A 12,405-nucleotide genomic window follows, 5' to 3' on the forward strand; every position below is an offset into this window, starting at 1 on the left:
TGGCGAGCTAATGTTTTTAGCATAGCTCTGTGAGGTCCCGTTGCTAAGTTGCTAAGTTAGCTTCAATGGCGTCGTTAGCACAGCATTGTTAACCTTCGCCAGCCTGGAAAGCATTAACTGTGTATTTACATGTCCACGGTTTAATAGTATTGTTGATTTTCTATCTATCCTTCCAGTCAGGGGTTTATTTTTTTGTTTCTATATGCAGTTAAAGCACGATGCTATCACGTTAGCTCGTAGCTAAAGCATTTCGCCGATGTATTGTCGTGGAGATAAAAGGCACTGAATGTCCATTTCGCGTTGTCGACTCTCATTTTCAAGAGGATATAGTATCCGAGGTGGTTTAAAATACAAATCCGTGATCCACAATAAAAAAAGGAGAGTGTGGAATCCAATGAGCCAGCTTGTACCTAAGTTACGGTCAGAGCGAAAAAAGATACGTCCATCACTGCCTCTCAAGTCCTTCACTGTAACGTTTCTCATCTACGAATCTTTCATCCTCGCTCAAATTAATGGGGTAATCATCACTTTCTCGGTCCGAATCTCTCTCGCTCCATTGTAAACAATGGGGAATTGTGAGGAATACTAGCTCCTGTGACATCACGCTACTTCCGGTACAGGCAAGGCTTTTTTTAATCAGCGAGCAAAAGTTGCGAACTTTATCGTCGATTTTCTCTACTAAATCCTTTCAGCAAAAATATGGCAATATCGCGAAATGATCAAGTATGACACATAGAAGAGATCTGCTATTCCTGTTTAGATAAATAAAAATCATTTCAGTAGGCCTTTAAGGGAAATTACATAGAGAACAATGGTAGGTATAAAAACACTGACTTTATGACAGATTTATGCTCTAGAAGTAGAGTGATCATTTGTGTTTTTTAGCGACATAATGCATTAAATTAAGCTAATGACGCAAGTTGAATGATGTTGACACGTTTGTTACTGAATACTTTATAATACGCCCTGAGCCTTGGAGACTTTGTATCTGTAAATAATATGCAACTATAATTATTTGATACTTGCTTACATTGACAAATGCTCTGTTTTAAACTGCAATATTGTTTGATTATGGACACGTATTTAGTATATCTAGTATATCTACACGTAGGACACGTATTAAGTATATCTAGTATATCTGTGTTCTTAACTTTTGTGTAGCTGCTAGTTCCTAGTAGCCAAAGGTATATCCCACAATGTTTACCTTTTGTAAATGACTCGACTAAAATACAATAAAAGACCAACCTTGTGTGCTTAAAGGCCTACTGAAACCCACTACTACCGACCACGCAGTCGGATAGTTTATATATCAATGATGAAATCTTAATATTGCAACACATGCCAATACGGCCGGGTTACCTTAGAAAGTGCAATTTTAAATTTCCCGGGAAACTTCCGGTTGAAAACGTCTAGGTATGATGACGTTTGCGCGTGACGTCAATGGTTGAAACGGAAGTATTCGGACACATTGTATCCCAATACAAACAGCTCTGTTTTCATCGCAAAATTCCACAGTATTCTGGACATCTGTGTTGGTGAATCTTTTGCAATTTGTTTAATGAACAATGGAGACTGCAAAGAAGAAAGCTGTAGGTGGGATCGGTGTATTAGCGGCTGGCTGCAGCAACACAACCAGGAGGACTTTGAGTTGGATAGCAGACGCGCTATCCGACGCTAGCCGCCGACCGCATCGATGATCGGGTGAAGTCCTTCGTCGCGCCGTCGATCGCTGGAACGCAGGTGAGCACGGGTGTTGATGAGCAGATAAGGGCTGGCGTAGGTGGATAGCTAATGTTTTTAGCATAGCTCTGTCGAGGTCCCGTAGCTAAGTTAGCTTCAATGGCGTCGTTAGCAACAGCCTAGCAATGCTGTTGCTAACGACGCCTGGCGGTACAGCATTAACCGTGTGGTTACAGGTCCAGAGTTTGGTAGTATTGTTGATCTTCTGTCTATCCTTCCAGTCAGGGGCTTATTTCTTTTGTTTCTATCTGCATTCAAGCACGATGCTATTACGTTAGCTCAGTAGCTAAAGTGCTTCACCGATGTATTGTCATGGAGATAAAAGTCACTGTGAATGTCCATTTCGCGTTCTTGACTCTCATTTTCAAGAGGATATAGTATCAGAGGTGGTTTAAAATAGAAATCCGTGATCCACAATAGAAAAAGGACAAAGTGTGGAATCCAATGAGCCCTTGTACCTATGTTACGGTCTGAGCGAAAAAAGATACGTCCTGCACTGCACTCTAGTCCTTCACTCTCACGTTCCTCATCCACGAATCTTTCATCCTCGCTCAAATTAATTCGGTCCGAATCGTTCTCGCTGTTGGTGTAAACAATGGGGAAATGTGAGGAGCCCTTCAACCTGCGACGTCACGCTACTTCCGGTACAGGCAAGGCTTTTTTTTATCAGCGACCAAAAGTTGCGAACTTTATCGTCGATGTTCTCTACTAAATCCTTTCAGCAAAAATATGGCAATATCGTGAAATGACCAAGTATGACACATAGAATGGATCTGCTATCCCCGTTTAAATAAGAAAATATCATTTCAGTAGGCCTTTAATGAAGGACATTTAGATGTAATAGGCTGTCCAGCTTTGAACAAGTAAATCTGCTGCAGGACTGTTTGAATTGGAGTTTATATTAGAGATTTTCAATGCAAGCCGATATCTTTTGATACTTGTTTTTTTGCTGATCTGATACAAATATCGGAGATGGTCACCCCTAGTTTTTGTTTTGCTGGTTTATTGCAAGTACTTCAACTTTATAAACGTGGTAAATAAATAGAATGGACAATGAAGGTGTCACGGTTCTGCTGCGAGCACGGCCGGTGCCTCCGCTGGCAGCACGCCAGGACACGCTCCTGCTTGCTCTGGCCGCATCGCAGCCACGCACGGACAAGGCTGCAGGCAAACAGCAATCTGCACACCTGGGACTGATGAAGGTGAGCAGTATAAAGACCAGGGGACCCGAAGATCCTGCGCCGGAACGTAGTCTCTGGCTTCCCTCCCGCATACTTGATCTTTCTCTGTGTCTTCCCAGTTCCCGTATCTTATGTCCCTTGTGTTTCCCACAGTACTTCCCGTGTCTCCCGTGATCGACATGTGTGCCTCGACTTCCCTCTGGACATTGGACTGCCTCCCTCAATTCTCGACCCCTGCTTGGACACATACCCTTTTGACGCCTCGCTATAGCCCCCAACAACCTGCCTGTCTCACGGACACTCGAGCCTGCCTTTCCCCTTCGGAACTTCCGCCTCTCTCGCTCAACACTCCCGGTAACACACTCATTCATTTCTACACAAAGTCTCACACCATACACCCCTTTTGGATTTGTCACACTCCATTCCCTTGGTTAATTATATTATTGTTTGATATTATAATATATATAGTGTGTATATATATTAAATCAAAGAGCTAAAATACTGCCCCTTTGTGTCTGTGCCGTCTACTTCCCCCAGTAAACATAACAGAAGGTTGAATAAAATTACTACAGTATAGGCCAGATACTGTACTAGTGTGCGGACTATAAGCATTTAATTCGTACTCACACTCCTCCACCACAATGAGACTGAAGATGGCGCTGTGGTTCTTTTCCTTTTCTTTGCGGTTGCGTCCAAAACATGTGTACTGGCCTGCATCCTCGAAGGTGATGTTCCACAACAAGATGGAAATGTTGTTTTTCTCGTTCTTCCCCACAAACTCAAAACGATCTTGGTACATCTTCACCTTCGGCACCACCCCTTCTGACTGTATCACGGCGTCGCACACCTGGAAACAAAGACGTAAGCCGCCAAGCTGTGGTGTTGTCAATCTGTCTAGCTAGAAGGATGAAAGTATTACCTTTTTCATGACACCATTGTGATCGAACTGCCAGTTGAAGTAAAGGTGCTCAATGCCGATGCAGCTGGTATAGGTGCAGGGCAACAGGACCGTGCTGCCATTCACCGCCTGCAAGAAGGGAATCTTCCCGACGGACATCTCCAGGGCCTGAGCAGCCCTCACACCTGAGTTGGGAAAAAAATGGAAGGATTAGACTAATTGAGTTACACATTCAGCAATCTTGACTTTGGGACTTGATATAGTGGTACTCCGTCGCCCCTCTTTGACATCATCACTCTGTAAGTAAGTAAGGAAGTATATTTTACTTATAAAGCACTTTTCACAGATAAAATCACAAAGCGCTGTACAAAACATAGGTGAAGTAAAACAACAATTCAATTTAAAACAACAGGGGCAACATCATAAAAAGGATAAAAAGTGGATTAAAAATTATAGTTAAAAGGTGCGTTAACTAAAAGCTTTACTAAAAAGAGAAGTTTTCAAATGTTTCTTAAAAGTTTCAACACAGTCAAGATCACGGAGGGACTGGTGTAAATTGTTCCAGAGTCTGGGAGCTATAGCCTGGAATGCCAGGTCTCCACAAGTTTTAAAACAAGTTTTTGGGATCTTTAGAAGAACCTGGCCTGAAGACCAGGAGCTGCGACCTGAAGAGTAGGGGCATAGCAAATCAGTGATGTACTGAGGGGCCCCACCATCCATCCCCATCCATTCATTTTCTACCGCTTATTCCCTTTTGGGGTCACGGGGGGCGCTGGAGCCTATCTCAGCTACAATCGGGCGGAAGGCGGGGTACACCCTGGACAAGTCGCCACCTCATCGCAGGGCCAACACAGATAGACAGACAACATTCACACTCACATTCACACACTAGGGCCAATTTAGTGTTGCCAATCAACCTATCCCCAGGTGCATATCAGGACTAAAATCTTAAACGCAATGCAGAATTTAACTGGAAGCCACTGAAGACTGGACAAAACAGGGGGGGGTGAGGGCTGTCCTGGGTGCACCGGTCAAAAGTCTGGCAGCCGCATTTTGTACAGTCTCAAGTCTCTTTAGCGTTGACTTGCTGAAGAGAGTGAAAAGAGAATTGCAATAGCCATTGCGAGACGAAATGAACGCGTGAATGATCATTTCGAGATCCAATTTTGACAACAAATTTCTCACTTTAGAAATATTTCTGAGATGATAAAAACAGTTTTTGGTCAGTTGACGACAGTGACCCTCCAAAGACATTGACTGATCGAACACAACCCGAGGTTTCTGAGGCTGCTTTTAACAGATGCACTCAGAGCACCAAGGGAGTTCTTGATCAGGGGGATCTTTCTATTGGGAGCAATTGTCAGAGTTTCAATTTTGTTTGAATTTATCTGGAGGAAATTTGAGGACCGATAGGAGGCCACGGGGAAGACCCAGGACACGTTGGGAAGACTATGTCTCCCGGCTGGCCTGGGAATGCCTCGGGGTCCCCCGGGAGGAGCTGGACGAAGTGGCTGGGGAGAGGGAAGTCTAGGCTTCCCTCGCGACCCGACCTCGGATAAGCGGAGGAGGATGGATGGATGGATGGATGGAAATTTGAGGACAACCAGTTTTTAATAGAGGATACGCACTCCAAGAACTCAGATGAAGTAGTTCTTTGCTAACTAACACAGTTACGACAAAAATTGCTGTGATCCTTTGTTTAGCACGACTGCAAAATATGCCAATATAGGGCTGAAGAAAATTGTAAATACCAGCACTTTGATAAAGAAGGTGAGAAACACTCGAAGGAAAGTATGATGGTGGCGTCCGTGTGGCTCTCAACTCCTCTCCTTCACCACCATCTTTGCCAATAAGAGTTTCCAATAAAAGGTAAAAGTGTTTTTTAATGTTCATTTATACATTTTATTTATCAATAATATGCATTTGACATTGTTTCCTGCAACTATAATAATTCTCTATAAAATGTGTTTTGTGTTATTATTTTTGTATTTTGGCATTAATTGGATTTACAATATCTTTACTGGGGAAAATATGCTTCGGTTTTAGTACGATTCGGTCTTTCGGAACCAGGGCCGGCCCGTGGCATAGGCCGTATAGGCAAATGCTAAGGGCGCCGTCCATCAGGGGGCGCCACGCCAGTGCCACAAATGTTGGAGGAAAAAAATAAAAAAATAAAAAATAGTTGGTACTATTATTTCTAAATACATAAAATAATCCCACGTTAATTAAAATGCAAAGTAAAGCCTGTTTAATAGAAATATTATTTGTTACAACATTACGCCCCCTCTCCCCCGGCACGGTGCGCCCCCTCCCTTCCCGTATCATGACTCTTTTTGGACGTCACCACATAAAAAAAATCAACACAAGATGTCAAAACGGCCAAAACTGTCAGGTGCCCAGGGGAGAAAAGAAGAGGAGAAACGAGAAAAAGACAGAGGTAGCAGGTACGTAACGTTAGCCTACATGAAATTATTTGTCTGTTACAGAATGTGATAGTAACCTGTCTTTTTAGCATTAAGCTAATGTTACATGATTCGGCAATTGCTAATCAATAAATAGCTTGTTCTGTTTTAACGTCGGGTTAATATTGTGGAGGGGGCTAAATTGTTATGGAAAATAATAATGTAACGTTAGGTAATTACAGTACTCCCTGGTGTACAGTAATTTGTAAGTCATTCTAGTTAATGCAATATTAAAAAGCACAAATAGAGAACTCTGTAGGATCCCCTTTTTTTGTAATATAGTTGTTAAAGTCATACTGGTTTGATATCTTGTTTTGTGCAGTGCCTTATTTATATTGTATTTTTAATTTATTTTATGCAACTTGTTGACACGTTTTATTTTGTGTTTATGTATGTAAAAGATATTGTATTTCATATATTCATTTTTTATTTTTTGTATTCATTTATTCATCCATATTTTTTAAATCTTGTTAACTATTCTGATTGTTAATTTGCTTTCTTTAAGTAAAAAAAAAGGTCAAAGACAAAGCTATTCGGTTTCTTGTGAGTATATACACTTCACTGCCGATGTGGGGGGGGCGCCACCTAAAATCTTGCCTAGGGCGCCAGATTGGTTAGGGCCGGGCCTGTTCGGAACAGACTACTAACAAATACTGAGGCAACACTGTTCTTTCTTTAAAATGTTAGCACACTTGTGTACATTTACAAGTACATACCCTGGACGCTTCATTATGTACACTTGGGATATCAAAACGTACTGTATGACTTGCAATGGCCTTTAAAAGTGTCTTTTCAAAGCTTTTCCTGAAATCTGAACTGGTCAAAATTGCAGAAAATGAAAATAACAAAGCAGATAGTATTCTGTTTTGGAATATCTTAGTTTAGGCCAGCGTTTCTCAAAGTGTGGGGCGCGCCCCACTGGTGGGGAATAGAGACATGACAGGTGGGGCGCGAGGAACGGGAGGAAATTTCACTTTTATTTTTTTTATTTTTTTATTATTATATTCTTTGATTTTTTTTTTTACTATGCTTTCATTTTCTATACACACTGTAAATCACTTTGTGATGCTGTCTGTGAAATCCGCTATATAGATAAATGTAAATTACTTATTTTTCCTCTAGGCTTTACATTTCTAGGTAGGAGCGAAAGTTTACTGACATAGCAACAGTAACTAATGGGGGCGGGGCTAAGCGGAAGCTTTGTGAATGGCGAGTCACTGTGCGAGGATTTGCTGTTTTGCAAATACATACAAAATAGAGCCACTGCTGATGAGCTGTTCAAGATAATGGACAGTTTCCTCAAAGAACACGACCTTAAATGGGAAAACTGTGTGGGCTTTTGCTCTGATGGCGCGCATGGCAAAGTCAAGAAACGGACTGCAGGCTCTAATAAAGAGGGTTGCGCCAAATGCGCATTGGACTGTGTCATTCACCGGGAAACACTCGTGTCAAGGCAGCTCAGCCCCGAATTCAATGAGGTTTTAACAGTGGCAGTGTCAAGCCTGCAACCCCGATTTGAAAAGCTGTGCAGTGCAAAACAGGCTCATTGCAGCCACTAATGCTGGAGTACTGTAAAACTCATGTTCACTTGCCCTGTCCTCCTTTTTTTGGCAAAGATTGCAAAGTGGCACTTTTATTTTCATTTATTATTGAACTTGATGCAAGTTATTTGATTTATTATTGAACTTAAAGGCCTACTGAAATGAATTTTTTTTATTTAAACGGGGATAGCAGATCTATTCTATGTGTCATACTTGATCATTTCGCGATATTGCCATATTTTTGCTGAAAGGATTTAGTATAGAACAACGACGATAAAGATTGCAACTTTTGGTATCTGATAAAAAAAAGGCTTGCCCCTACCAGAAGTAGCGTGACGTAGTCAGTTGAACATATACGCAAAGTTCCCTATTGTTTACAATGATGGCCGCATGAAGTGAGAGAGATTCGGACCGAGAAAGCGACAATTTCCCCATTAATTTGAGCGAGGAGGAAAGATTTGTGGATGAGTAAAGTGCAAGTGAAGGACTAGTGGGGAGTTGAAGCTATTCAGATAGGGAAGATGCTGTGAGAGCCGGGGGTGACCTGATATTCAGCTGGGAATGACTACAACAGTAAATAAACACAAGACATACATATACTCTATTAGCCACAACACAACCAGGCTTATATTTAATATGCCACAAATTAATCCTGCATAAAAACACCTGCGTGTTTGTTACGCTAGCTCCTAGCTCCTCTGCTAGCTCCTAGCTCCATAGAACACGCCAATACAATTCAAACACCTGATCAACACACACAATCACTCAGCCCAAAAGACCGTTCACCTAACCCAAGGTTCATAAAGCTTATATATTTTAAAAAAGTTACGTACATACGCAAAAAAAAGTTGCGCACATATGGTCAAGCGATCAAATGTTTAGAAGCCAAAGCTGCATACTCACAGTAGCACGTCTGCGTCTTTGTCATCCAAATCAAAGTAATCCTGGTAAGAGTCTGTGTTGTCACAGTTCTCTACAGGCGTCTGTGTATCGAAGTCAAAAGTCCTCCTGGTTAGAGTCTCTGTTATCCAAGTTCTTCCATCTTGACTGCATCTTTCGGGAATGTAAACAAAGAAGCGCCGGCTGTGTACTGTTGTGGCTGACTACGTTCGAAAAATACGTCTATTTCGCACCGACAACTTTCTTCTTTGCTTGCTCAGCTTCCTTCTCCATAATGCAATGAGCATGATTGAAACAAATTCACGAACACAGATGTCCAGAATACTGTGGAATTATGAAATGAAAACAGAGCTTTTTCGTATTGGCTTCAATGTGGAAGGCATACCCGTGTTCGCCGGTCTACGTCACGCGCATACGTCATCCTCAGAGGTGTTTCGAACCGGAAGTTTAGCGGCAAATTTAAAATGTCACTTTATAAGTTAACCCGGCCGTATTGGCATGTGTTATAATGTTAAGATTTCATCATTGATATATAAACTATCAGACTGCGTGGTCGGTAGTAGTGGGTTTCAATAGGCCTTTAATGCAAGTTATAACACTTATTTGATTTATTATTGAACTTGATGCAAGTTATAACACTTTTGTTTTATTTATTATTGAACTTGATGCAAGTTATAACACTTTTGTTTTATTTAATATTGAACTTCATGCAAGTTATTTGATTTATTATTGAACTTGATGCAAGTTATAACACTTTTATTTGATTTATTATTGAACTTGATGCAAGTTATAACACTTTTTTTGATTTATTATTTAACTTGATGCAAGTTATAACACTTTTGTTTTATTTATTATTGAATTGATGCAAGTTATTTTATTTGATATTGAACTTGATGCAAGTTATACCACAGCTGCACAGTTATTTTATTTATTATTGAACTTGATTTTATTTTATGTTATTGAGTTTGAATGTATAAAACTTGATGTTACTTGATGTTCGATAAATTTGAAAATGTTAAGCTTGGCATTAGCGTTCTGTTGGGGCGATGGGGGCAGGTGGGGCTTGAAAACTCCCCCTTGTCCAAAGTGGGGGATGACAAAAAAAGTTTGAGAACCACTGGTTTAGGCACATAAAAAGTAAAAACAAGATTCTTACTGTATGCATCTGAAACATAATCATCAAACTGGCAAGTTGACAAGAAAAAATATGTATAAAGGGTCACAGGTGAGCCTATGAAGAGGCGATTGGACAATCTCCCTTCTGGGATTTCGCAGGCCTTTTTTTGTGATTGTTGGGGCCTAAAATGTCCAATGTCACAGCAGCTTTTTCATAAAGTTGTGGTACAAATTGCAATGCTTTGAGGCTTATTTTTGAGTCATCTTGTAATATTATGAAGTTTTTATCAATGTTTTAAGTGTTCCTTGTAACCTGAACCTCAAAAATCACATGATTTACCGCACACACTTAAAAGTAGACACTGGATGGCAGTAAAAGCACATATTCACAGCTCATAGTCAAATCAATGTGCTGTTTGAACAATCACTAATAATAGTGATAATTACTGTATAATTACCGAAAGAAAGACCAAAAAAGGCTTCCTTATTGTTCGCTGACCGGTCTGTCGTCCATAGTTGTAGACATTATTCGTGTATGTTTTACAGTTGCAAATGTTTGTCGATTTTAAACATTTATTTACAGTGCATGTCACGGCGCGGGCTCGAACCCGACTTTCATCGGCTGCCAGGACACGCCACTGCTCACGCCCACACAGCAGCTAAGCTGCAGACAGTCCTCAATCAGTGCACCTGGAACTAATCAAGACGGGCAGCATAAAGACCAGTGGACCCATGGAGCTGACGCCAGAACGTAGTTTCTCCTTGCAGTAAGCATCCCGTCTCTGGCTTCCCTCCGGCGTACATGCTATCTCCTTGTCTTCCTAGTTCCTGCGTCTGATGTCCTTTGTGTTCTCCACAGTGTCCTTCCTGTTTTCCCGTGTTTGAGTTGTGTGCCTCGACTTCCCTCTGGATTCTGGACTGCCTCCCTTCATCCTCGACCTCTGCTTGGACACGGACCTCGTCGCTTCTCTCCTGCCCCCGACCACCTGCCTGCCCACGGGCTTCCTCTTTGTCTCTCCCTTCTGGACTGACGAAGGATTCACCCAACACGCACTCACAACAACCCTGGTAACATTTACATTATTAATTCTACACATCGTCTGGCACCACACATTTAAAGTAGCATGCACCTCCCATTCACTCATCAAAGGTTTGAATAAACCTGTTAAACAGACCTTCCTTGTGGTGTCGTCTCCTTCTCATGACAATCGTAACAGTGCATCCGGAAAGTGTTCACAGCGCCTCACTTTTTACACATTTTGTTAATGTGTAAAAACAATTTTTTGGGGCAAATGAGAGACGACGAGAGATTGTCATCAGACTTCAACATCTACCTCTTTGCTAGGTCAACATTTTAAATGAAAAGCTGTTCTAAATGTCCTCACCCTGGATAAATAAAGGTTAAATAAAAATATAAATACATAATTTAATAAGTGAGGATGGTGGTGTGTTGCTAATTGTTTATATACCACATTACCTAAAAGGCTTAAGGCGGGAAAGACCGCCGTTTGAGCAAAAAAAGACAATGTATTTTTACACATTGCTGTTCCTTGACAGTTGATATGGGCGTTTGAGCGCCGCTCAGAGACAAATTCCATTAGCCATAAGGGCACTGATTAGCCTAACTGTGCGGGAAAGTTGCAGGAAATGAACAAAGCATAATTCACCAGGATTGGTTGAATTTGCATGAATTGGTGTGATGGCGACATCGTAAAAGCCAGTCAGGGACTGAATCTAGAGTCTCCAATTAACCTGTTTTGAAAATTTAGGAGGAAGCCAGAGTACCTGGAGAAAACCCACTCCAAGATGCCTAAAGATTTGAAACCTCGACCTCCTAACTGTGGCGACCATGCTGACTATACTAGACCACAGCACAGCCGTAGCAATCATTGTATGGATGACAGTTAATAACTCATTTGTTAATAATTTATTATCAATGAATTAATTAGTTATTTATATGTATCTGTAATATACAATTAAATATTATTTATCTGATATTGAAAGCATGATTTAAAATAATATGTTGCCTTTATTTTGTCTTTGAAAATATATCTTTATAAAATAAGTCTTTGTGGTGTCATATCTAGAGTCGCCTTGTATGGAAGGTAATGAAAAACAAGAAATATATCAAGAACACCACTGGCTAGCTTATGTTACCATTAGTGCTTTAACATAACACACACACATATATATATATATATATATATATATATATATATATATATATATATATATATATATATATATATATATATATATATATATATATATATATATATATATATATATATATATATCCATCCATTTTCTACCGCTTATTCCCTTCGGGGTCGCGGAGGGCGCTGGAGCCTATCTCAGCTACAATCGGGCGGAAGGCGGGGTACACCCTGGACAAGTCGCCACCTCATTGCAGGGCATATATATATATATTTTTTTTAATGTCTACTTTTTCCACAACTAATAAATATATCAAATACAAAAATGCTCGTCGGCACAAATAAATTGTTTAGCGTTCAGGAGTGTCACTAACAAATGATAGCTAACATTGGCTAGCTGAGTCACTATCA

At 40.7% G+C, this 12,405-nt stretch overlaps 1 protein-coding gene across 1 annotated transcript in view; it reads right to left on the minus strand.

The window, feature by feature from the left end:
• Positions 1 to 12,405, minus strand: part of LOC133649628 (sodium channel subunit beta-4-like) — a 43,484-nt gene that overhangs the window by 25,676 nt on the left and 5,403 nt on the right. The window contains exons 3-4 of the mRNA XM_062046253.1: positions 3,841 to 4,004; positions 3,549 to 3,768 (exon numbers count right to left, since the gene is read on the minus strand). Coding sequence (XP_061902237.1) covers positions 3,549 to 3,768; positions 3,841 to 4,004 — 384 coding nt within the window. The remainder of the gene's footprint in view (positions 1 to 3,548; positions 3,769 to 3,840; positions 4,005 to 12,405) is intronic.

This window comes from Entelurus aequoreus, linkage group LG05, assembly GCF_033978785.1.
Source record: "Entelurus aequoreus isolate RoL-2023_Sb linkage group LG05, RoL_Eaeq_v1.1, whole genome shotgun sequence".
In the NCBI taxonomy this organism is placed as follows: Eukaryota; Metazoa; Chordata; class Actinopteri; order Syngnathiformes; family Syngnathidae; genus Entelurus; species Entelurus aequoreus.